Source organism: Prinia subflava, chromosome 22, assembly GCF_021018805.1.
Source record: "Prinia subflava isolate CZ2003 ecotype Zambia chromosome 22, Cam_Psub_1.2, whole genome shotgun sequence".
NCBI lineage: Eukaryota > Metazoa > Chordata > Aves > Passeriformes > Cisticolidae > Prinia > Prinia subflava.
The window spans coordinates 1,294,373-1,320,841 of NC_086268.1; the positions used below are offsets into that span (position 1 = coordinate 1,294,373).

General features: G+C 52.6%; 1 protein-coding gene across 7 annotated transcripts in view; it reads right to left on the minus strand.

Moving 5' to 3' along the window:
- Positions 1-26,469, minus strand: part of NCAM1 (neural cell adhesion molecule 1) — an 84,134-nt gene that overhangs the window by 27,136 nt on the left and 30,529 nt on the right. For 4 of the 7 annotated variants that reach the window (XM_063417819.1, XM_063417820.1, XM_063417815.1 and 1 more), the window contains exons 2-13: positions 17,911-17,985; positions 16,722-16,940; positions 15,380-15,523; positions 14,549-14,686; positions 14,060-14,177; positions 13,254-13,423; positions 12,340-12,482; positions 4,886-5,036; positions 3,691-3,875; positions 3,251-3,347; positions 2,344-2,514; positions 1,597-1,728 (exon numbers count right to left, since the gene is read on the minus strand). In XM_063417819.1, coding sequence (XP_063273889.1) covers positions 1,597-1,728; positions 2,344-2,514; positions 3,251-3,347; positions 3,691-3,875; positions 4,886-5,036; positions 12,340-12,482; positions 13,254-13,423; positions 14,060-14,177; positions 14,549-14,686; positions 15,380-15,523; positions 16,722-16,940; positions 17,911-17,985 — 1,743 coding nt within the window. Of the gene's footprint in view, positions 1-1,596; positions 1,729-2,343; positions 2,515-3,250; positions 3,348-3,690; positions 3,876-4,885; positions 5,037-8,582; positions 8,613-12,339; positions 12,483-13,253; positions 13,424-14,059; positions 14,178-14,548; positions 14,687-15,379; positions 15,524-16,721; positions 16,941-17,910; positions 17,986-26,469 lie in introns of all 7 variants that reach the window. The other 3 variants (XM_063417816.1, XM_063417814.1, XM_063417817.1) reach the window with 1 other exon arrangement.

Genomic DNA, 26,469 nt, shown 5'->3' on the forward strand with positions numbered 1-26,469 from the left:
CACATTCCTGGCTCATTTTACATGGGGAAGAGGGGAACATGCCATTTTTTAAAAATTTAGTATGAGGTTTATGTATTTAATCACACAATCTACACAAGTGCTGGAAGACTGTCCAGTGGGAAAAATCATTAGTGAGAAAAGGAAAAAAAAATTAATTTTTTTTCTTCAATTTTGTGCTTTCAAAATTGTGGAGATATTCAAAATTTAAAGTTTTTCGTTGCCTCTGGTCTAAACCAGATCTGCAATTTAGCTGAATTAATTTCCCTGAATTATCTCAGTATCATTAAAATGGAACAAGTTTTAATGGATTCATAAATATGAAGCCTTCCACTACTCCACTCTGAGTCAACAAACTAACCATTATTGTTTTTATTATTATTATTATTATTAGATAATCACTACATTAAATATTTCAACTGCATGCTGTAGAGCACAGACAAAGAGCTAACCCTAATTCTGTCCTAAAAAAGAGCAGAGTGGCTACTCCAGAGTCAGTGTTGTTAGGAAATGGACACTACCAGTTACTCCAGTCCTAAAAACCCTGAGAGGAAAAAGGCACTAAATTAAAAGCTGAAAGTTGTGGCTGTTAGAGGAACGCTCTAAAAACACAAAGAGAGAGTGAAAGAAATGCAGAGAGCACTTACGTGGGTGAGGGATGCCTGCAGTTTATCCATGGGTGGGACACAGACCAAAAAACCAAATAAAAAGACGGAGATAGACACACAAACAAAAAAAAAATAAATGAAGAAATAAATGAAAAAATAGAAGATGTGAAGAGACAGAGAATGTGGAGATGGGAAATCACCATCCCAGACGTGCCCTGCTCAGCAGGGATGGGCAGAAGGTGGCAAAGGGAGCCTGGGCACAGCTCAGGGGGCTCCAGACATGCTCGGGTGGGTCCAGCAGAGGGGTCTGGAGGGGGAATTGCAGCAGAGGGATGGGAACAGTCCAGGGCTGAGTGCAGGGGGAAGGGGAGGAACCAAGGGAGAACCACCTCAGCACCTCTCCCTCCTGCTTTGGTCACACCTCCCCTGCCCGCTCTGCTCTGAATAATTTTCCTTTCTCTCCTCCCCACCTTGAAGAGCTCCCTGGGATTTCATTCTTTCCTGGAACAGGAGGACAGTGCTGGGCCACAGCAGGACATGGAAATGGCCCAGGCAGGGCAGGGAAGAGCCTGAGGAACCCATGGAATCCCCTCCAGAGCTGCATGGAAATCTCAGAGCAGGAACTGCAGGGCAGAGCATCCCTCCCTCCCTTCACCTTGCACAGCCCAAGGCCAGCCCTGTGCTGAACGCCTTCACTTGGAAAACAAACCAGCCCTGTGCCAGTGACAACAAAACCCTTCTCATCAAAATCCTCCTTTCCACAGCCCCTTCTCTTTGGCCAAGGTTAAACTGGAAACACCAACCAGTGCGAGCAACACAACTCCTCTGCCGCCTCCCTTCAAAGGAGATCCTGAATTATCAACAAAATCCACTCCAACCCAAACCACAGAGAAAACAGAGGGTGCAGCCAGGTCTGTGAGAGAGAAAAGGTGAGATCCATGCGTGGCAGAGACTCCAGGGGAGGGGAGCAGGGGGGCTGGGCTGTACTTACGGACTGGCTGTGTCTTGAACTCTGCGGGCAGGCTGAGCTCCCCCACGCCCTTGCCATTGACTGCTGACAGCCTCACTGCATAGGTGGTCTCAGGCTTCAGCCCCGTGATGGTCACCGTGCCCTCCACGTTGGCTGGGGGGAAAAAAAGGCAAAGAAAAGCTCAGGACTCAAAGAAAGAAACAAATAAACTTCGTTTTTCCCCGTGCAGGGAGAAAAGGGACAAATAAACCTGACTCTGGCTGGGATCACCCCGCTCTAGTGGGGAACTAAAAAAAGAATTTCAGCTCCACACGGGATTGGTGGTGGAAGATTCAGCTCTGGAGTAGAACTGTCCCTTTCACAGCCCTCCCCAAATCAAAATTCTTTTGCTTTATTTGACTCCAGGATGGATTTTATGCAGTGAGCACTGCCATAGATCACTTCAACAAGACGGGTGTGCTGCTGGAATAGCAGAGTTTATTTTCCAAGGGGGACCAGGGGGTGACAGATGAGGGTTCAAAAGGCTCCTGTGGGAAGCAGCAAGTGAAAACAATTATTCCAAGCACAAGGTTCCTCACCTTGCTCAGACAGAGCCCTCAGCAAAGCCCAACCCTCATTTCCAGTTGAAAATTCCAGGTGTCACTCACAGCAAATGTTTAAAAACTCATCTGGGGCCTCCAGCCTGAACCCCCCACCCTCCCTGGCTCTCCCCTACAGCAAATCCCGTTTTTCCTGGTGCTGCTGGGGAAGGCATCAGGTGTTTTTTACCTTCCTTGGCATCGTAGAGCCTGGAGTGCCAGTCGGCCTCGCCCAGGGCCCGCCACTCCGCCCTGTACTTGAGGATGGGCACCCCGCCCGTGGCCTCGGGCTCGTCGAACTCCACCTGGGCACTGCTGGAGTAGGGCTCCACCCTGCCGATGGACGGCGAGGACGGCGTGTCTGGGGACAAGGACAGCAGGCAGTGAGACACAGCAGCTGGGACAGGGGCTGCGGTGGCAGCTGGCAGTGCCCAGCAGCCCCTGGCTCGGAATGGTGGAGCACAGGGGTGAGGCTGGGGCTCAGAGAGCTTTTAAAGATGTTATTAGTGCCCAGATCTTCATTTTGTCTCCCCTCTGAGACGCTGCAGACTGCCAGTCCCTCCTCCAAAGGAAAACAAGCAGGGCAGTGCAGCAGAAGCGTCCTGGAGCCGCTCTGTCCCCGGTGTCCCCTGCACAGGGCACTGCAGTGCAGAGCTCCAGCACCCCAAACCTGCAGCCCTGGGGCTCAGACCCTGCCCTCCAGCTGCTCTCGGGGGGTTTGGCTGCTTTGGGGTGCCCCTCGCAGGGCTGGCACTGCCCTGAGGCTCAGACCCTGCCCTCCAGCTGCTCTCAGGGGGTTTGGCTGCTTTGGGGTGCTCAGAGCACAGATCACAGCCCTGGGGCTCAGACCCTGCCCTCCAGCTGCTCTCGGGGGGTTTGGCTGCTTTGGGGTGCTCAGAGCAAAGGTCACAGCTCTGCCAAAGCGCTCTGGGGGCACAGAGAAGAACAAGGGCCGGAGAAACAAGGGAACAGAGATGCTGAGCAGCTCCAACCCACAGGAAATCCATGCACAGCCTCTCTGACGTTCTCTCCTGCTAGCCCAGCAGCAGGACCTGGCAAAGCAGGGCCACAGTGTCCCCTGTCCCCTCCCTGCTCACCTGCCTGCACCAGGATGAACTCGGAGGACTCCTGCCCGATGCGGTTCACAGCCGTGCAGTTGTAGTTCCCAAAGTCATTCTCCGAGTCTGGGGTCACCTGTGGGGGAGGGAAGGCTCAGGCTGGCATCACAAACCCCTTTTCGCTCTGCCAAGGCACCCTGAATTCAGCTGGGGAGAAGCTACAACAAAATCCAGGTTTTTGTGCTCCCAGGGCTGTCCACGGGGGAGAGAACTGCAGTGGGCACAAAGAAGAGGCAAGCAGGGGCTGTGCCTTCTGTCACCTGATTTTCTTTATCTTCCACTTCCCAATTTTATCTTCTATGATCTGATTTCCTCAGAATTTATATGCTAGAAACACCACCCTGACTTCATTGCTACCAAAAGGAATCCCTTCAACATTAATCCTTGGATGAAACTGAGCCCCCCTGGCCTCTCCTCACCTCCAGGTAACTTGCTGAGGGCGTGTTGTAGATCTTGATGTTGCTGTAGTTGGAGCTGGGCAGGAGCTGCCCGTCCCGGAACCAGGAGATGACAGCGCTGGGGTAGGCAAACACCTCACACGTGATGTTCACCTGGTTTCCCTCCCAGGTGTACACGGCCACGGGGCCCTGGAGCTTGGGGGCGTCTGAAAGACACATTTGGGAGACAATTGGAGCCAGGCAGGCTCCCAAAGCAGCCTCGCTGTAATGAGGCCTTGGCTGGAGTCCACCCTAATGCAGGGATCTGATATTGGAAATGGGAACTGTCCTCTCATCCAGGGGCTGGGGAACGGCTCTTGCTGAAGGGCACAAGGAGAAAAAAACCTGCCCAGCCCCACAGCTGCTCCTGTGCAGGGTGGGAGGAGCAGGATGGATCTGGGAAACGATGCCAGGAAAGTTGTTCTAGGGGAGAATTTCAATTCCCAACACTGCAGCAGGTCGGGGGTGAGGTGTAAAGAGCATCCCAGGTGGGGACAGGCACAGGAACAGCCTGCAGCATCTCGGGTGGAGACTTCTGTCAGCCTGAGCTGCTTCCACACCCCCACCCTCAGCACCACACACATCCTGGGATACAGGGAGGGAACGGGGAATAAACCAGCCCCATGGAATCCCCCCAGCCTGCTGACACTGCACCTCCAGCAAACCAGCCCCATCCAATCCACTGACACTGCTCCTCCAGACAAACCAGCCCCACTGACACTGCACCTCCAGTTTAACCAGTCCCACTTAGACTGCAACTCCTGATAAACCAGCCCAATCCAAACCCCCTGCCCACCTTAAATTGCACCTCCTGACAAACCAGCCCCATGGAATCCCCCCAGCCCCACTCCCCCTGCCCCTCCAGTTTAACCAGCCCCACTCCCACTGCACCTCCAGTTTAACCACCCTCACTTGCACTGCATCTCCTGGCAAATCAGCCCCACGGAATCCCCCCAGCCCACTTTAAATTGCACCTCCAGTTTAACCAGCCCTGTCCAAACTCCCAGCCCCACTCCCCGTGCCCCTCCAGTTTAACCAGCCCCACTCCCCGTGCCCCTCCAGTTTAACCAGCCCCACTCCCCGTGCCCCTCCAGTTTAACCAGCCCCACTCCCACTGCACCTCCAGTTTAACCAGCCCCACTCCCCGTGCCCCTCCAGGCAAACCAGCCCCACTTACACTGCACCTCCAGGTACATGGCCTGCGAGTCCTGGCCGATGGTGTTGCTGGCCGTGCACACGTACTCGCCCGCGTCCGTGTACTGGATGTCCTTGAGCGTCAGCGAGGACACGCGCGCGTGGCTGCGCACCACGATCCGCCCGTCCAGCGTCTGCAGCAGAGACAGCGCCCTCAGGGGCAGGACAGGGCACCCCAGGGCACCCCGGCACCCCAGGGACCCCCGGCCCTCTGTGCCCACAGGCACTGACCCCCAGCCAAACACTGCTTTGGCCTCAGGCCGGGGGACTGGCTCCCAAAATTGAGTGACAGCACCGGGATTGTGAGTGTGCGGTTCCACTAGAAGTGTGTGATGTCAAAGACTGGAAAACTCAGCGTTTGAGGGTTTAGTATCTAGTAATGCATACAGAGCAAGAGGCAGGATTTAGGGTGTAGGCTAAGATCTTCTTCATCTTCTTCTCCATGGGTTTGGGGGGTGTTTTGTAACTGGGTGGAAAAGTCCGCACTGCAGGACAGGGGTGGTTGGTGATTGGGTTAAAAGTAAAAACAATCCAGGTGTCATTTGGTCTATTTGTTGTCTGTTGATTGGGTTAAAAGTAAAAACAATCCAGGTGTCATTTGGTCTATTTGTTGTCTGTTTGTTCTATTTGTTCTTAAAGGACCTTGGAAAGAGTTCGAGTCACCACCATATTTTCGCTTGTTTGCAGAGCTCGCTGTTTGTGAGACTGAGATGCAGATAAGAATTAATAAACACCTGAGCCCAAACACAAAACTGCATCTCCCGAGCATCAGCCTCAGCTCTAAGAGAAGACAACAAACCCCCAGGCACCAGCTCCACCTCACACCAACCCCGCACTACCTGAGGCCAGGTGAGGGCACAGAGCAGCTCCAAGAGGTTCCCTGTGTCACACAGGGCCCACTGCAGAGGCTCAGAGCACTCAGAGAAGGGCAAAACAGGAAAAGGAGGACCAAAGTATCAGCTACTGCAGATCTGAGAACAAAGTCAAGCTTCTCCCCAGAATGGGAACTGCACAGACCCAGCTCTGGTTAAAAAAGTTTTGCCAGCATGCAAAGAGAAAAAAAAAAGGAGATCTCCTCAACAGCTTCCAAAGAATCCAGAGAACCCTCCCTGTCCTCTCAGCAACACTGGGTTTATCCCAGTGTCCCTGAAATGGGTAAGGAAGAACAGAGCCAGAGCTCAGAGATGAATCAGGCACAAAGGAAGCTCAGAACCTTCACCTGAATGTGGCACACAAAGAGAGGAAAGTGCAGTGAAAAGGGCAAGAAAACATCTAGAGACAGCCCTGCCTCAAGAAAACTCCAGAACCATTTCCCCCACACAGGAGAGTGTGGGGACGCCACTGACAGAGAGAGACAAGGAATGAGAAATGCAAGGGGGCTGAAAAGGGACTGCATCCCCCAGGCAGCTCAGCCCCCTGGTTTTCCTCTCCAGTTTGTACCAAAGCTCCCCTGATCCACGAGAACACAAAGCCAGGGACTCCTCTCTCCCTCCTGCCTCAGCCTGAAGCTCTGGAGCACAAACACAAGGGAGTGAATCTGGCAGAGATTAAAGAGAGATCAGGAAAAGCGCCCTAAGGAAGAGAAAACGCCTGCCCAGGAAAGCACACCCCAAGTTTTCTCTCTCCCTGCTGCAGCCCCTCAGGTGCTCTGGCTGCTGGAGAAGGGGCAGACAGGAATTTGGGAGCCAGATGTTGACATCTGTGACCCTTTTCCTCCAACCTCTCTGACTGCAAGGATCTAACAAAATTCCTCCCAGTGCTGGGGAGAGCAGCTCAGGGGCACGGGCAGTGAATCACTCCTCAGAACAGAGCAGGATGTTCCCTGTATTGCCAATTATTGCAATTCATCCTCAGCTACTGCAGCTGCTTTTCCCCAAATTCTGGCCCTGCCCTGGGGCACAGCCACTGTGATCACAGCTGGGCAGGAACTCAACAGCCCAGGGCCAAAGGAGGGGAGCAGAGACAGATAAAATGCATTTATTCCCCTTCCCTGCACCTTCTGGAGCTTTCAGGCCTTTCCCAAACAGGCACCCAGGAAGAATTCTGCAGTCCTGTCTGCTCCTCACCCCATTCCCACACCGTCCAAACCCCCTGGAAATCCTGACCACAGGAATTCCCACTGAAGGAAGCTGAGGGGTCTCTCCTTGCTCTGTGCAGTGTCTGATATTTGTATTTAACTGCAGCCTGAAATATTCCTAATATTCCTAAAATTCCATTCCCAGTTACCAGAGGGGCATCACCAGTTTGGGGTGTGACTGAGGGCACCCAGAGATGCTGCCAGGCCTGACTTCACCTCCTCACCCCAAATTCCTTCAGTAAAAGTGAAATACTTCATGCCAAACATTCCCTGACCTTCATCCTGCTGCTGGAATCCACTGCTCAAAGCCCCCAGGCAACTTCAAAGCAATTTAAAAGCAATTTTAGAGAGATATCCTGCACCCCACTGGGGTATTTTAAGACACAGAGGCAGTAAGAAATTTAGAGACAGCAAACTTAATAGTATTAGTGCTCATATTAATCAAAAGCTGGAGAGAAAGAGCACAGAGGAAACACTGGGGGCAGGGAGGGGACAGCTGTGCCAGGAATTCACGTCAGTCCTGGAGAGATGCAACCACTCAAATTCCAAATTCTTCCATGCAAACTGCTCTGAATATTTGATGCCTCCACCTGCCACAAGCCAACAGATTATTCTGGAGGAAGAATGGGCAGGATCTTCTCAGCCCCCCATGAAATGCAGCTGGGTGGTGCTCAAGTTACAGCTTCACTTTGTTCAGTCTCTGGGATTTAAGGTGGCTTAAAAGTAATTTAAACAATCAGAGCCTCCACGAAGTTGATCCTAAAAATACAAATCCAAGTCACCCAGTTCTGACAGCTCATTTTGTTCTCCACCTGACCCCTGTTATTTGCTTGGGAACTTTCCTTCTGGTCCATTTTGAGGCAAGAGTGCTACAAATCAGCTGCATCATTATTATTATTATTATTATTGTTATTATTATTATTATTATTAAAGCACAGCACTGAACGTGAAACAAAATCAAACCCCATTTGCACTGACCCCAGCCACTGCTTTATCCCACCTCCCCCTTGCTGACCCTCACAGATCAAAGACAAATAAAAATAATTGAGCAATTTGGAGCATTTTCTGGAGAAATGCCCCCCGTGAAAGGTTTCTCTGCATTGACTTGGAACATGATGCAGTTGTCCTTTAGAGAGAAGGTCAAACTGAAGGAGTGCCATGAGCAAATAGGTGAGTTGGCTGGAGCAGAGGAGGCTTTCTTGGGGAAAAATTACTTTCCCAAAATACAGGTTGGTGTTAATTCTCCCCTCTCTGAAAGAGGGGATGATTCACTCTGGCAGCACAGAAAAAAAATGGTGAAAAGAGCATTTTATATCTGCTTTTAATTTGAATCGCCTTTTCTTTAATTTTGAAGTGACAAGCAGAGTTCCTCACTCCCAACACAGCTACTTTGCTCATCCAAAAAATGCATCACTATGTGCCAAGCAATTTCTACCTCTAGAAGCTGCTTCTTTTACGTACTGGTATTTAACTGGGCCAGATTAATTGTTAATTAATCGTTTAGTTGGTTACTGCACTAGAGATTTGTTAATCTGTGATGCTTAGAAGAGAAACCAAAAACCAACAACCTAAGGAGTTTGCTAAAGGTCTGGTAATCTTATACCTCTTGTTTCTCGGGCCGGGTCCACGAAGCCTGGAGAGAACAGATATAGAACACAACAAGAACAACAGAAAAAAAGCAATAAAAGTTTATCAAAGGTTGCTTTCAGTACCGTTTGCAGCCCGTTGAGCTGTGTGCACATGCAGGCTCCACAATCTCCTGTGTGGGGGGATCTCAGCTTCCCGTGCCCATCGATTCAGGCTGGCATTCAGCATTTCACAGCCTCTAAATCGGGCTTTAAATGACTCGGCAAAGGCTGATGGCACCTCAGGACTGATTTATTGCACCTCAGTGACGTTTCCTTGGTCACATCTCACCTTTCCTACACACCTGGTGCTCAGCAAGTCACTCTGGCCACCGAAATGCAGGGTACAGACCTGGTGCTCTCTTTGCCACCCCACACGGGTTAATTAACACTGATTAATGTGCTCATCATGCATTTGGAGCCCTGGTTCCATGCAGGCTGTGCCAGGATCAGCCCCAGAGCTGCACAGGACCCCCAGCTCAGCTCCCCCTGCTCAGGGCTGGCAGCACCCGGGCCCCACAGCACTGAAATGTGCCCAAATTAGAGCAATTAGAGCAAATCTTACATTAAAGCAAATATTTCCCTCTCAGAGAAAGCCACCAGCAGCATGGACCGTGTTCCCTGTGCTCCACAAAGAGCCAAGTCGCTGCCCTCCATTTCCCCCCCTATAATTTGTATTTCAGGGATCTCCTGCTCTGTTATTTCAGCTGATCCCCTTCAGTCCAGGAGTCAAAACTCCCCTGCTAGAACGAGAGCCAGGATGGCACCGCTGGCTGAGGCACGGTGACATTGTGGGGGTGTCACAGCACACACAAGTGACAGGGATGGAGATGGAGGCTCGGGGAATGAGCAGGACCAGGGCACTGCTGCCACGGGGGCTTCCAGGAACACTGTGAGACTGGAATACCGACAGATGGACACACAGCTTCCATCAGAGGCATTGTCAGACGAGGCAAGTGGTTGGTTTGTGACTGGAACCTGAGGGGAGCTCACCAGCCCCTGCAGGGCTTGGGACACTTCCAGGACCCGGGCATTTCTAGGTGGATATTTCCTGCAGGTGCCCAACAATGCAGAACAACCCCTTTGGATGTCCAGGGACATCCCTTGTGAGCCCCCTGCCCTCTGTAGGGTCAGCACAGGGGACACTTTTCATCCCTTGCTGTCAACCCAAAGGAAGATGAAGAAGGAAAAATGCCCATTCCCAGACCCTCAGAGTTTGGTGTTTGTCTGCAAAAGAGGCAGAGCCTGTTCCCCATCCCAGAGAATTCCTGACTAACCCTTCCTCAGCACGGCAGGGACAGAGCAGCTCCACCCCGCAGGGAGCCAGGGGGAATCCAAAGCCTCCTGCATCCTCAGACTCCTGAATTATTGAAAATTCCCCCATTTGCTTTGGCTGCCAATGACACAGAGCTGAGAGAGGCTGTGGGCAGAGAAGGAGGGGAAGGATGGCCTGGGCTGCTTCTAGGACAGCACAATGCAGAGATGGAACTCAGCAGTTCCTGTAACTCAGCCAAGAAACTCGGATCCATGCAGAAATCTGCATTTTCCTGCCTGAGGAACAGGGAGCCTTGTGGGGCAGCCCTGGGGGAAGGCCCAGTGGCAGCACACGGGTTAAACTGGGATGCAGGAGGAGCAATCAGAGCTGAGCCCTCCTCCGGCCTTTGGGAGAAGATGCTCCCTTTGTTTCCTGCCCTCCAGGGGATGGTGACTGGCTGGGAGAGCAGCCCTGGATAAAGGAGCAGGGACCTGCAGTGTTTCCCTGCCATCCCAGGCTGAGCTCCCCTGCTGCCTGACAACCCCAGGAATGTCCCCACAATTGTCCCTTGGAGGGGTGGCTGAGCACCCACACACTGGGACACCCCAGACACTCCCAGGAGGCACAGCTGAACTAAAACTTCCTTTTTCTTTGGGGGTTTGGGTAGATTTTCCAGAATGTTATGGGAGTTAAGGCATCTCTGCACCTCAAAAAATCTGCACTGAGGGATGACTACAAGAGCAAATGGGACGAAGCAAGAGAGAAGCATCTGAGTACCTGGATAATAGAAATATTCAAAAGTAGGCTTGGTAATTCTTAAAATAGCATTGTTTGTCCTGCATCAAAGACCTGTGCTGTCCCAAAGGAAGAAAGTGGAGAATAAACTGAATAAATGCATTTGTAACAGAATATTTAACAGAATTAAATATTCTAATAGAATTCGTAGTAGAATATTTATAGAGCTACTCTGACCTCAGGATTTTCTGGATGTCTGAAATGTTCACCTCAACTCAGAGCACAAGAGAGAGAATGGGAAAAGTACAAACCAAAGAAGACAAACCAAAACAAAAAGCACACACACACACAAAATAATCCAGCCTGGAAAGTGCATGGGATGTGAGAAAAGAATGTTTGCCCTGGAGGTTTGAAGCAGCACCTCAAACCTCGGCTGCTCCCCCAGCTGAAAGTGTCAGAGTATGAACATTTCCCTTGCCATTCATCTCCAACCTGAGAGCATCGAGCAGAGTCTCAAAAATCAGCAAAAATCAGTTAGCAGTTTTGCCACGGAGCTCTTGGTGGTTTAACTGGGCTGCAGAGGGGGCTCTCCTAGCTCTTGATTTGGTTTTTACTTTCTCCTCCCTGCCCAAGCTCTGCCCGTGGCTGTGACCCAAACCCCAGAGCCAGCAGCCCTGGAGCCCTTGGCACCACCCAGGGCTCTCCTCACAGAGACAAACCCATGAATAAAAAACCCCAAATGCTGCCCAAACAGGTCCCCCAGTCAGGCTGCAGCTTCTGCAGGCCCTGGAAACCTCTCCCTGAACATTGCAGGGATTCACAGCAGCCCTGGGACCCAGAAGATGCTAAGAAAGAACTGAAGCTGGAAAACTTTGGCACCCTGATTAATAAAGTTACACATGGACAACGTGGGGAGGGGCTGACGTCATGGGGCAATTAAAAAAGCTCATTTAGGAGCTGCAGTGCACACAGCAGCTGTGGGGACAAGTGACAGTGGACACCTCTGTTGCTCCAAGACTTTGAGTGTCACCTGCTGCCTCCACACTGAGCCAGAACCTCTGGCAGGGCCAAGGCAGCTGAGCCCTGAAGCCTCCTGTTATTAGCAGATTATTAATTAGCAACAGCTCCTCACTCCTACTTCTGTCTAGGCGTTCTCTGGCTCCAAACTCTGCTTCCTGATCATTTATGAAACATCTCCAGTGCAGCAGCACATCCCAACCTCGCCCAATTAAAAGAGCTGTCGCCAATAACAACACCAGCACTCTCCCTCATGAGGAAAAAACTGCTAATTATTTTTGCCTTTTAAGAACAGAACGGTTTTGATGGGATCAACAGAACAGGTGAGCACAAAAGGCAGCCGGGCTTTTGTGCCTGAGGGGTGTGCAGTGCCAGAGGACAGCACGGAGGAGGAATGGACAGGCATCCTGGACAGGGAGCACCCCTCACCTGCACGGCCCTGGCATCAGGGGGCTCATCCCCACCTCCCAGAAGCCTCCTGCAGCTGTAGGAACTCCTCTGAGGAGGGTTTGGGGTCTCTCCAATTGAATTCTCCCCCGGGGAGCACAGCAGGAGTCACCAAAGGCCTCCCCAGCCGTCCTGGCCCGGGGTGGCTCTGCCCACAGGGGCACCTGTGCCCTGCCCGGGTGTGATCCCCGTGCTCCCCGTGCACCCACATGCAATCCCAGGGCAGGCAGGGCCGAGCTGTGCTGAGCCAGAACCCCCGGGGCCCTCGGGGAGGGCTGTACCTTCTCCTCGTTGCTGATGTTGCGTGTGGAGGTTCTCCAGGTGATGGAGGGGATGGGGTCCCCCGAGGCCTCGCAGGTCAGCGTGATCTGATCCTCCAGCTCCATGGCTGTCTTGTTCTCCACGTAGGTGATTTTGGGTTTGGCTGAGGAGGGGAAGAAAAAGGAACTCGGGTGGGGCTCGGGGTGAGGCTCGTGTGTCACCAGCAGCCCCAGGGAGGACTGTGACAGTTCAGTCCAGCTGGGGACGAGCAGAGTGACTTTACAAGGACACCTGGCAGAAGTAAAGGCCTGAAAAACCCCTTCAGCTCATCCTCACAGCCGAGGCTCCTGAGAGAGGACCCATTTCAGAGCGCACAAACGCTCAGCCCCTGGGATTGCCAGCTCCCTCTTCCACCTCCCTGCCCCAAATTCGCCCTCTGCTAAGCAGCTTTGTGGGGTGGCTGCACATCAGGCAGGGAGAATTCCATGTTCCTTAACACTTCCAGACTCCTGGGAGGCAGGAGAGCTCTGATTCCCTCCTCCCAGCCTGAGGTCACTCACACAGTGGTGGGGAGGAGCTCACCTCCCTGTCCAGGCTGCAGCTAAAGCCCTTTGAACAGCAGCTCTGGTGGATCAGGATCCAGCCTGGAGGGCATTTCCAGCAGCCTGTGGGTCTGATCCCACCAGCCCTGGCTGTTTTTCAGCAAAGAGGAGCTGGGCTGAGTTTCCCCACCCCACACTCGAGGGCAGAGGTGCAGCTGGAGCAGCCCCAGCAGGCACTACCTGCAATAAGGAGGCTCCCTGTCCTTTTAGGGCAAATTTGGGAGGAAAGCTCCAAATGGGCTCCCTCTGGGGAGCAAAGTGTCACCCCAGGACGCTCCCCCAGTGTCCCCAGGACGCGGCTGGGCTGCCAGGGGTGCTCAGGGGCTGCCTACCAAAGACTTTGAGGTGGATGGTGGCGTCGGCCTCGCCAGCCTTGTTCTCAGCAATGCAGACATACTCGGCCTCGTCGCCCTTGTCCACCCTGTGGATCACCAGCTCGGAGCCATCGTAGTTGAAGGTGTATTTGTCCTCGTCCTCCACCTCCTCCACGGGCTCTCCATCCCTGGGGGCACAGAGCACACGGGGCTGTGGTGGCAGAGCAACCCCGGGCTGGTTCAGGCGATTCCTGCACTGCAGCTCCTCGTGCAGAGTGGGACCAGCACCTTCTCCTCTCCCCACGGGCTCCAGAGCTCAGCTCCAGACCTAATCCCAACCTTTCCTGCCCCAGGGCTCTTGGCAGCTGAACCTCTCACCTCCTGGCACACCACAGAGCTGTCACCCCACCAAGGCACCACTCCAAGCTGCCATCAGCTCTCCCACATCAATTTGTGCTCCCAGCCTTCCCCAAAGGCTACAGAATTCCACAAACAGTGTCCCTGGAGTGGGAATCACTGCCTGACAGGGAAATGCAGGAGGCTGGGTGGGGACACAGCCGACCTGGCTGAATGATGGGGAGCACTGAAGGAATTCCCTGCTTTGCTTTGCTTTATTAAACTGTTTTTATCTCATCCACCAGGATTTTTACCCTCAGATTCTCCCTGCTGGACGGGCTCTGTGCTCCCTAGCCCACAGCAGAAGGTGACTCCAGCCCCATCATGAGGCCGTTCCTGTGAGAACAATCAACTCATTCCACTCGGGGCATCCCCTGCCTGCAGCCCGGCTCTGCAGAGCCCAGCACAGGGCTCACACAGCCTCTTACTTTGTCCACGTCACGGTGGGCTCGGGAAAGCCATCAGCGTCACAGGCCAGGGTGACAGACTGGCTGAGGTTGGCGGTGGCGTTCATGGTGCTCTGCCTGGCACGCACCGAGGGAGGCACTGCAGGGGAAGAAACCACGGGTGAGCTGGCAGGGACACAAGGTGAGCTCCCTGGGCACCTCTGGTGGCACCACACCCTGTCACCAGCACCTGCAGGGTGTCACCGGTGAGTCTGAGGTGTGTCCAAAGCCACCAGCACAGGGGAGAAAGGGCAGAGGGTGGGGAGACACAAAAAGCCTCAGTGCAGTGGCCAAAACCACTTGTGAGTGCCACCAAGCTCAGTTCTTCACCCTTTAGTTCCTTGACGTGTTTTTATCCTGTGAACACCTGAATTTTCCTGGCACACCCTCTGGTCATTTTTACTGCACACAGCAGAGGAAGAGGAGGGTGTGCCCCTGAGGCAGCAGCCCTGGGGGGCCCCAGCCCCTCACCGTTCACGATGACCTGGATGTCCTTGAAGTTGATCTCCCCACGGGCCAGGATCCTCCCCTCACACCTGTAGGTGCCCTCATCTGTCTTCTTGATGCCCCGGATCTGCAGGTAGTTGTTGGACAGGACGATGAAGCGCACTGCGAAGGACAAAAGGAGGGGGGCTCACTCCAGCTGCTCCTCTCCTCGCCCCTGCTGCGCCTGCTGCAGTAAAATCTCCCTCCCCACCACCAAATGGAGATGCTGCTGTGGCTGGATCTGCTTCTGCCAAGGAAGAAACACCTGTGGAGAGCAGCCAGCTGCTCTGGTGCTGTGCTGTGCATGGTGAACACATGAATGTTCCCAGACACGTTTACAGTGCATCACGTCGGGCAGTGAGCACTTTGGGACTCATCCCTCCTGCCCAGGAGCTGCAGCCTCACTGCCTGGGTGCCAGGTGAGGGAAAGCTGCTCAGGAGCCAGGGCCTCTGCCAGCCCCTCTGGACACGGCAGTCTGGAGCATTTGGGAACCAAGGGAGAAGTTCTTGCAAGGAGCTTTCAGCCCCTTTTCCTCTTAAAGGCTGGAGGGTGTCACAACATCCAGCTTTTCTGATGGCACTTCTTTGATCTGTGTTTTTTTTCCAGCTGATTCTGGTGCCCAAGCCTGATGGCCATCCCAGTGGGACACGGCTGCCCAGCCACTGGCAAACCACAGCCCCTGGGATACCCAAATTCACATCCCACAGCCTCGTGCCAGGCACCAGCTGCTTCTCCTGCCCCTTGTGACCAGCAGCATTTTGTGTGGGAGCGAGGTGGACATCTGACCCCGGAATGAACAGGAACCAAGCCCTTACCATCCTTTTTTAGGATGACATCCCTGCCTTTGTGCTTCCAGATGATGGTGGGGGGCAGTGAGCTGACCACGTCACACACGATCACGGCATCGTCCCCCTCCTTGAATTCCTGAGGGGTGGGGGCGTTCTTGAACATCAGCTTTTCTGGAAACGAGGAAAGGACAAGGTCACTGCAGCTTTCTCAGGACACCTGGAGCTGTGCTCCTGCCTCCAGCCTGAGGGGAGCAGAGAGATCCCCAGGAATCTCCTTGTTCCCAGGGGAGGATAAAGTCTGAGTGAATGCACTGCCTATAGCACCCCATTTCCAGCCCTGTGCCCACACTGGGCTGAACTGGCACTGAGCAATGCAAGGTGTGAGCTGGGACTGCCCAGCCACAGCAGGGAGGGAGCAGCAGCTGGCAGGGCTCTGCTGGAGCACTGCAAACCCAAATGTGGGCCCCTCTCTGCCCCACAGCAGAGCTGGGTGTCCCCACAGCAGAGCTGGGTGTCCCCACACCAGAGTTGTGTGTCCCCACACCAGAGCTGGGTGTCCCCACACCAGAGTTGTGTGTCCCCACACCAGAGCTGGGTGTCCCCACACCAGAGCTGGGTGTTCCCACAGCAGAGCCGTGTGTCCCCACACCAGAGCTGGGTGTCCCCACACCAGAGTTGTGTGTCCCCACAGCAGGGCTGGGTGTCCCCACACCAGAGCTGGGTGTCCCCACAGCAGAGCTGGGTGTCCCCAAAGCAGAGCTGGGTGTCCTCACACCAGAGCCGGGTGTCCCCACACCAGAGCTGGGTGTCCTCACACCAGAGCTGGGTGTCCCCACACCAGAGTTGTGTGTCCCCACAGCAGCTCCTCTCCCCGCTCCCCTGCCAGAAGCACCAGCACCTTCCCCCCTTGCTCTGCTGCCTTTCAGGAGGGTTTCAGCCCTGGAGATGCCCCAACCATCCCATTCATCCTGATTCCCTCCACACCGAGAGGGACGGCTGCGTTTTACCTCCTCCCTCCCTCCCAGCCTTTCCCTGGGAAGGGAAGGCAGCTCCCAGCCCTTCTCTGGGAAGGGACGCAGCTCCCAGCCTTTCCCTGGGAAGGGAAGGCAGCTCCCAGCCCTTCTCTGGGAAGGGACGCAGCTCCCAGCCTTTCCCTGGGAAGGGACGCAGCTCCCAGCCTTTCCCTGGGAAGGGAAGGCAGCTCCCAGCCTTTCCCTGGGAAGGGAAGGCAGCTCCCAGCCTTTCCCTGGGAAGGGAAGGCAGCTCCCAGTCTTTCCCTGGGAAGGGAAGGCAGCTCCCAGCCTTTCCCTGGGAAGGGAAGGCAGCTCCCAGCCTTTCTCTGGGAAGGGAAGGCAGCTCCCAGCCTTACGGAAGATCTTGACGTTGACGGTGGCCTCGGAGTCGCCCTCCTCGGGGCTGCTGACCACGCACTTGTAGATGCCGGCGTCGTCGATGTTGGCATTGTAGATGGTGAGCGTGGAGGAGAAGTCATCGTTGCGCACCACCGAGATGCGCTGCTGGTTCGGGCTCAGCCGCTCCCCGTTCGGGGAGAACCACGAGATGTCCTTGAACTTGGCCTCTCCTGCCACTGCGGGGGGAGAGGGCAGCAGGGTGAGACACCCTGGATCCCCAGGGGGCATAAATTCACCTGTTGGAGTCTAGAACATCCCTGTGGCCACCCTGGAGGGTTTGGAGACCGGACAGGGGGTCTGGGGTCTGTCCAAGGGGCTCAGGCAGCCTCACACAGAGCCCAGGAGGGCACTGCCTCTGATCCCTGCCATGGCAGTGAATGCCCACAGTGTGTGAACAATCACAAGCTGAGAGAATTCAAAATAAGCAGTATTTAGTTTATCATAGAATGTAAATGTAGAATCTGGGATTCTCAGTATATGGGGTTGAAGAGACAGGATGGAGGAATTGGGGAGTGGCCCCTGTGCTCCTTGTTCTTGCTCTCGTCCCCCATCTTGTGCTGAGTTGGGTTTTAGAGATTGGTTTAGAGTAGAACTGACATGTTAGCATAGGCAGTAGGCACTGGTACAATTTTGTAAATAAAAAGTTCATTGTGGACAGTGGTTGGGTCAGGGGTACTGTACATAAGGTGTGGGGCTCTCTGAGCCGCCCAGTCCCCCGCGTGTCCTGCTCTGCTGGGGACGCCTCACAGAGCTGGGACACAACTGAGATCAGGTTCCCTGCCAGGGAGGCCTGGCAGAGCTGGGACACAACTGAGATAATGAAGAATAAACAACCTTGGAAATGTGCACTGGGGACTCAGCTTGTCGTCTCCACCTCTGGTGTGAAACACCCAGGGCAGAGAGAAGACTGAAAACCTGATTAACTCTGGGAACAGCAACCCAGGGGAAACTCCCAGGGAACAGCAACCCTGGGGGAACCCTGAGCACCTTGGGGAACAGCAACCCCAAGGAGAATCTCAGGGAATCAATAACCCTGAGACTCACCCCCTGCTCGGGCCCTGACAGACCCAGGGGACAAACCCCAGCAGGGCAGGGTGGGCAACACCCCAAACTGGGGACACCCCGCTGCCTCCAGCCACCACCCACCTTGACATAAGAAGAATTTGGATTCTCCAACGCTGATCTCCCCCTGGCTTGGAACGATGTCCACTTGGAGAGAGGCTGGGAAGGGAATGAGCACAGTTAGGAAAGAGCTGTGGTCTCCAGCAAAAAAGCTTTGCCATCCTTACAATGCCCATGGATGCCTTATTCCATTTACAGTCCAGGATAACACCTATTTTCTGAGCTAAATTGCTGGGTTTTAACAGCAGAGGAAGGTTTTAAACAGCAGTGGAAGGTTTTAAACACCAGTGGAAGGTTTTAAACAAGAGAAGAAGGTCTGGAACATGAGAGGAGGGTTTTAAACCCCACAAGAAGGTTTTAGACACCAGGGGAAGGACAGCACCCCTGCCCTCCCCATTCCCATTTACCAGCAGCCCCTCCCAGGGCACATCCACGCAGGCCCAGTGCCCTTTTCCCCCACCAACACCCCTGCCTCCTTCTCATTGCATAAATTATGACCCATTAGGCAGAAAATGTAATTGGATTCTGGCTCTCCTCCAGCTATAGCTTAATTCCACGGCAGATCTGTGGCCTAACAAGCCCGGGTCAAGTTGAATTTGAGGACGCCAAAACAGGTTTTCTTTGGAAAACACCCTCTGTGTTTTCATGTAGCGCACGAAAATCCGAAAATCTCTCTCCCAGAGCAGCTAATTTTACCTCCAGACCACAGAGGCATTATTCCAGCTGCCAAGCACACCTGGGGTTATAAGAAACAAGCACTGCTTCAGAAATGAAAACCTGGCTGCGTGTGCCAATGGCAACATTCCTCAAAATGCTGGGGAAATGTGGATTGGGGGGTCAGGCACTGAGTGTGGAGCTCCCACAGCCGAGGGAGCACTGCCTGCCCTCATTAGGAAGGCACAGCAATATTGGGATTTTCTGAGCACATTCCTTTAGCCAACAACCAGCCTGACACAGCGCTCCTCTCCAGAAGAAGCTGGAAGTGATAACCAGAACTGGGATAATCCCAGCACAGGGTCTCTGCACCTCCCTGGTTCTCCTCTCTGGAGCTCAGCAGGCTGTCCTGAAAAATCACACAATCCCACAATCACCAGGCTGGAAGAGATCTGCAGGATCATCGAGTCCAACCCAACTCCAACCTCAACTAAACCATGGCACCAGTGCCACATCCAGGCTTTTTTAAACACATCCAGGGGTGGTGACTACACCACCTCCCCAGGCCATGCCAGCACTTTATCACCCTTTCTGTGAAAAACTTTCCCAATATCCAGCCTGTATTTCCCTTGGTGCAGCTCGAGGCTGTGTCCTCTCCTGTCGGTGCTGCCTGGAGATGAAATGAGGAACAAAAGCGCCCAGCTGTGTTTGTCCAGCAGCTCCAGCCACGGGAGCTGCAGGTAACTCCTGGAATTCAGCAGCAGGAGCAGGGAGCATCCCTGGGAATGAGTCACCGGCAGCTCCTCTGTCCCTGCTTCCCAGCGGGGAGCTCAGCCCTGCCTGTCTGAGCAGCTCCAGAAGCTGTCACCTGCACAAACAGGTCCCCAGAACAAAGGGCTGTGCCTGGAGTGTCACCAACAATCGCTCCTCAGCTCCACTGCCCAGCCTGTGATCACGCTGACAAAGCCAGCACTGCTGATTTTAATCGCTGTTTAATCGTTATTTTTGCTTCGCCGTTCGGGGAAATGGGGACTATTTTTTTCCACTCTTCATTTAATAGACACTGCGAGCCCATTTGTATTCTGCTTCCAACTTCAAGCAATAAAGGCCTTTTTAGCATCACATAATAACTGCATTAAAAGGCCTCTTCATAATCACACAATAACACTTTTTATAGCTCTGCCCTCCCCCGTATCTTTTATCTGGTTATAAAGTACCCCAGCCCCCAAAAAATGCTGAATAATTCCCCATTGATTAAAAAAAAAAACCAAAAAACAACACAACAAATTTGCTAATGCAACTTCCTGTTCATCTGTAGTTCAATATAATTAGTTTTGCATCTCAACAATAGAAATGAGCTCAAATTAAGCCGTGATTTTGGTAACAGGCAGGGGGGCTGTGTCCCTGCTGGGCCCAGGCTGAGGTTAAGGCAGGAGGCTGTACCTGGGCAGTAAATGAAGTGCCAGGGGCAGTAAATGAAGTGCCAGGGGCAGTAAATGAAGTGCCAGGGGCAGTAAATAAAGTGCCAGGGGCAGCACAGGGCACTGGGGCAATTGTTGGGTCTGTGGCTGCCCAAATTCCGAAGGTGACACACCAGAAGCAGGAATATGAATGCTCCCACACAGGGAATGTCTTGGAGCAGCAAATACACTCAATTCTGGATTCACCTCGGATGAAGGGGAGCTCAGCCCCTCACATCCCTCCCTCCTACAAAGCCACTGCTCCTTGACAGCCCCATCACCTCCCCAGTGACGCCGAGAGGTCCCAGTTTGAGCCCTGGAACCAGTAAGGACTGGAATCCCCTTTGGCCTCAGCTCCCTGCAGCTCCTGGGTCACCTCCAGGTCCCACCAAGGGCTGAACTGGGTTTTAAGGGTTTTTCCTGCCAGGCACCCCCCAGCCTGAGCCCAGGAGGGGATCTGGGTGGGGATTGCCTCCGAGGGTGTCTCCAGGAGCAGGAATCCCTCTGCTCCCCTCACAGCTAACCCAGGTGACCACACACCACCCCAACATACGAGTGAAACCCCAAAATCCCAATAACATCACAAATATTCAGGCAAACAAAGCACAGCACGGATGAACTCAGCTGCCACCGAACCCTTGGCTCCATTCTCACCGGCTGTACCTTTAATTTCATTCATTTCTAGCAGCGATTCACCAATTAAAATTCAGTTCCAGAAATAAAAACCATCGGGAAAGAAATATCTGCTGGATCTAACAGGCACAGCTCGTGGAGTAAGGGCGGGATTTGTAAAGCTTGTGAGAGAAGCAGATTATGGTGAAAGCCCTCAGGATTTAATACACAACAAAGGCTTAACAAGACAAAGACAAGGCTCCTGTACACGGTCACTTTATTAAAAATACGCTGACTGCTCAGGAGGAGGAGGCAGCAGCTGGGATTGATCCCAGCTGGGCTGCAGATCCAATTCCTCCGCCGTAGCCATGGCAACCACTCCCTAAATCTGCCAGGGACTGGAGGAGGGGACCGCGGGCTCCTTTGGGAATATCGGCCCGCGGGGAGGGAGCAGAGCCCGGCAGGGCGTGCCCGGAGCCACCTTTGGGGAGAACAGCCTGAAATACAGCCGGGGGACAGCCCAAAATACAGCCAGAGAACAGCCTGAAATACAGAAGGGGACAGCCTGAAATACAGCCCGGAACAACCTGAAATACAGCCCAAAATACAGCCTGAAATACAGCCGGGAATAGCGTGAAATACAGCCAGGAACAGCCTGAAATACAGCCAGGGAACAACCTGAAATACAGCCGGGAAACAGCCTGAAATACAGCCAGAGAACAGCCTGAAATACAGCTGGGAACAACCTGAAATACAGCCAGGAACAGCCTGAAATACAGCCAGAGAACAGCCTGAAATACAGCCAGGGAACAGCCCAAAATACAGCCCAAAATACAGCCTGAAATACAGCCGGGAACAACCTGAAATACAGCCCGGAACAACCTGAAATACAGCCGGGAACAACCTGAAATACAGCCGGGAACAACCTGAAATACAGCTGGGAAACAGCCTGAAATACAGCCGGGAACAACCTGAAATACAGCTGGGAAACAGCCTGAAATACAGCCGGGAACAGCCTGAAATACAGCCAGAGAACAGCCTGAAATACAGCCGGGAACAACCTGAAATACAGCCGGGAACAACCTGAAATACAGCCGGGAACAGCCTGAAATACAGCCAGGGAACAGCCTGAAATACAACCAGGGGACAGCCTGGAACACAGCCGGGAACAGCCTGAAATACAACCAGGGGACAGCCTGGAACACAGCCGGGAACAGCCCAAAATACAGCCAGAGAACAGCCTGAAATACAGCCAGGGAACAGCCCAAAATACAGCCCAAAATACAGCCTGAAATACAGCCGGGGGACAGCCCGAAATACAGCCAGGGAACAACCCGAAATACAGCCAGGGAACAACCTGAAATACAACCAGGGGACAGCCTGAAATACAGCCAGGGAACAGCCTGAAATACAGCTGGGAACAGCCTGAAATACAGCCGGGAACAGCCTGAAATACAGCCAGAGAACAGCCTGAAATACAGCCGGGAACAACCTGAAATACAGCCGGGAACAACCTGAAATACAGCCCGGAACAGACTGAAATACAGCCGGGAACAACCTGAAATACAACCAGGGGACAGCCTGAGATACTTCTCCAAGCAAAGCAGGTTCCAAGCCAAACACAATCCAAATTATCCCTCCAAGGGACAGGGGGCTCTGCTGGCCAAAATCCACGTGCACCATCCATCCCTGCCCTCCTGCACAGCCCTGGGGACCATCTCAAAGCGCCAGGGAAAGGTGTGCGTGTCCAGCCAGCTGAAATCAGGGACCCAGGCAGCTGTGGCAGCACAAAAACACGGGCAGGGAATTCAGAGAGGTTTGTGCTCTGCTTCATTTCAGTCCGAATTATTCTGCTCCTGAACAAAGTGACATGTCCAAGCTGATGGAGGGAATCTGTGCAGGGAAAAGGGAATAATTCCAATTATGTCCACGCTGTGACCCCCATCCTTTCCATGTATACAAGATCTGCTCACAAGCGCTTTTAATTTTTAAATGACCACAAGGCACACCAAAAAAATACTATTAACACCTTTTCCTCCAGAAATTTATGAATCACAGTAAAACTTCCCAGACATCTCAGTATTTTTACATGGAACACAATTTTATGCCTCTTTTGATGACATTGTTGATAAAAGCTTTTTATTGCTATGGATCATAAAACTAATAGTCCTATTTACCACAGCAAATATTTTCATTTACCTGAGGCAGGGTAAGCCAGGATTCTTTATAGAGCCATTAAATCAGAGTATGGACAATTTTAATTAAAAACCAAGCAAATTACAATCTCCTGCTGAAAGAGGAATCTGGGTAGGTGTCACTGCTTTGTGGGAAGAAGCCGGAGAAGATGAGAAAAACAGGATTTGTAAAAGCTCAGGATGGAAGGCTGATCTTGCTGCAGCCGGTTTGTGTTGGCAGTGAGCTGAGCAGCACAAACTGCATCCTCCAGGGGAGCACAGAACGCGGCATTTGTCAGGCAGGAGCAGCTCCAGGAGCTCCCAGGCTGTCCTCAAAGGAAGCAACCCCTGCTCCCTGCACGCTCCATCCCCCTCAGCCCTCCTAGCCTGAGACTGCATCCTGAACTGTTGAGAACAATCCTTCCCCAGCCCGTTTTATGTGGTGGTTTAGTTCAGGGGACGTGTTCTTAGCCATGGTTAAAGCAGAACCAGCTGCAGAGCCTGAAATTCGGTATTTGCTGCCCAGGAATGATGAACTCCAGCAGAGCTCTCACTGCAGGTTCAGCCCAGGTCCTGCACGCTCATCCCAGCCCACGCTGCAGAGTCAGTTCTCCCTCTGCCTATCACAGCTTCGAACTGGAATTCTCAGGAGGGGAATAAACCTCTCTCTTCCATTTCAGCTAAAAGGTGGAGGAGAGAAAACAGTGAGTGCAGTTTTTATCTGTGTTCTCTGTCCCCAAAGAGGTCAGGCCGTGCAGAAGCCAAGCCCTGCCGCTCTCTGCTGTTGTTAAAGCACCATTTGGTGTAAATGCACAAAAGTGGATTTTGCTCTCACTGCTCAAGCAGGAGGTGGAGGTTTCTGAGGGGTGACAACAGGGCTTGAAGAAGGAGGACCCATCCTCAAGGCACCCAGGCTGTGGTTTTGAGCTGCTCTGCACCCAAAGGGGAAGGGACTCCTAAAGCTCATCCAGCTCCACCTTCCCCTACCCCAGGCTGCTCCAAGCCCTGTCCAGCCTGGCCATGGACACACCCAGGGGCAGCCACAGCTGCTCTGGGCAATCCCACCCTCCCAGGGAAGGATTTATTCCCAATATCCCATCCAACCATGCCCTCTGGCAGTGGGGAAACATCAAATATTCCACCTGTGTTTCAGAGAGTTACAGCCTCTCGTGAATTGTGGCTCACAAAAGTGCTTTGGAGAGACTGCTGTAGATTTCAGTAGTTTAAATTCGTATCTGGAGCCGTCCTGTGCCAAGTGTAAAGTGTCAGAAATCAATAGTTTATTTAATGTGTCAATTAATCTTTCATAGCTGGTGGGACCTGGGAATTCTGTGGTAGCTGAGTAGCACTGGGTAGTTCAGACTGAAAATCACAGACGTAGCCAGGCTCCTCTGTGAGAAACAGGAATTACCAATGCTGCCTTACAGCAAGATTAAACAGCCTCCTTCCTCCTTACTATGTGAGGTGAAGAAGAAAGCTCATTAATAAATTAATCGACATTAAAAATATGGGGAGGCTGCTTCACTAAATAAAGCCACATGGGGAGAGAGGGAGGCTAAAGAACAAGAGCACGTGTCAGAATTTATCATTTTTATCGTTTTTGAGACAAGCCCTCAGTGCTGATGAAGGAAACCACCTTAGCCCAGGGCCAAAGCCCTGCCACAGGGCTTTGGGTCAGTCCAAAATTAAGATCATGAAGATGTTTCTGGGAATCTGGGGACGTGCTAAAAACATCAGTGCTGCTGGAAACACCACTGGAATCTGTGGGTAACATTTCAAGTGTGTGTTAACCGTGAGACCTTTTGCAAGCACCACACTGAGAGAACCTCCCCAATATCACCGGGACTATTAGAATCATTAACAGCATCCACTGAATAAAAACTGAAATATTATTATAATGGAAACAGAAGGCACAAGACGGGGAAGGATAACATGCTAATACACCGCCCTATTTGCTCAGCAAGCATAGGAACCAAAAATCCCTGCAGGCAAGAGAGAACTGAGCTTGTTTACTGCTCTCTGCTGCTCACCACTGTCTCAGCTCTCTGGCTGCCACAATAAAGCCAAGGTAAAGGCAATAAATCAGAGCCCCTCCTCATCCAGCCAATGCACGGAGCAGGAGGAGTTTACACAACCCCAATTTAGACATCATTGACAGCTCCAGCAGCTCAAAATTCGGTGATGCCAAGGAAGAAACAAAAAGAATCTGAACCCAGGCAGGGTATCCAAAGGCCTTAAGCATCAGCTGTGACTGACAGGATAAACACTCCCCAGATTGCCAGGAGCCAAGAAAAGGCTTCATCCACGGTCCTCGGGGAAGTCTCCTGGAAACCCAGGGGGAATTCAGCCCAGCAAACACAGGAAATTTAATCACTGCAACTCATAAGTTATGCAAGGCAGACAAAGAATGTCTCAGCTGAGCTTTTGTGCCCCAAAACTTAAGAGAGGTGTCAGGAGTTCAGCTCTGAACCTCTCCTGGTCTTGAAACGACTCACTCCTACTTGCAAGAATTTACTCCAAGACTTAAAAGAATTTACTCCATGTAAGCACCAGAAGAAAACCTTCAGTGACCCCCAAACACAACTGGATTTTCACACTTCTCCTTGTGCAGCAAAACACAGGACAGAGGCAAAACTGAGGAAAAGTGAACCAGACCCCTACTGCTGCTGGGTGCTTGACATGACACTGCTTTTAGAAAGATCTCTGCAAAAAACCCAATAAAATACAGAAGCACACACAGAGATTCATCATCTCACACAGATCCAAACACCCAGGGCACAGATACAGCTCAGAGCTGCTTTCTTTATTCCTCCAATGCCATATCCTGATTTCCATCTCCTCAGTGCCTTGCTCTCTCTGGGTTTGACTGAAGTCAGAGCAGTGGCCTCAGGCCCCACGTGCTCAGCATGTTTAATTTATGCTGCAGACAGAAACACCCCATCCAAAGGAACCCTCCAGCAGGAAAATAACAGGGCCAGGCTGTAAATTCAGAGAGCTCAGCCTAAGCCACAGCTCATCCTGCCACGACCAAGGGGCTGCCTTGTATGAAAGCCATGAAGCTTTGAATCTGTGCTGAAACCACTGCGACTCTGCCAAAAGGAATGACCGAAATTAAGCACAAATCTGTAATCCCAGGCAAGCCACACACATCAACCCAGCACTCTGCTGTTCTCCCAGCTTTGCACTCTGCTGCACTCCCACTTTATCTCCTCCAAAACTTCTCCTCACTGGAGGGAAATACCAGAACAATTTGGTCCAACTGCTGACAGAAAAAGCTGGAAATTAGTGGCACTACAATTAACCAGAAAGAGCTAATTAAACTGAGTGTTAACCACGCCTTTCAGAATATTGGGACATAAATTAAAGGTCCAAGGCAGGATTTCTCTGATGAAGTTTTTCTCCTTTAGCTTCCATGCAGAATCAACCCCCAGCCCCTGATTTCGATGTACACACACTGAGCACTGGCACCTCGTGTCTGGAGGTTTTGGTGCCTGCCCTGCAGCCTCAGCTCCAGCCCTTTTATCGGGATGTGCTCCCTGAGCAGGCTCTGGGATCACCTGGACATGCAGCTGAGCCCCTCAGAGCAGGGGATGCTGTGTTTAAAGAGCTTTTCTCGGTGCCACCTGCAGGGCAGGGGGCAGCCAGGGCAATACCTGGGCTCCCCAGGGGCAGCAGCAGCTTTG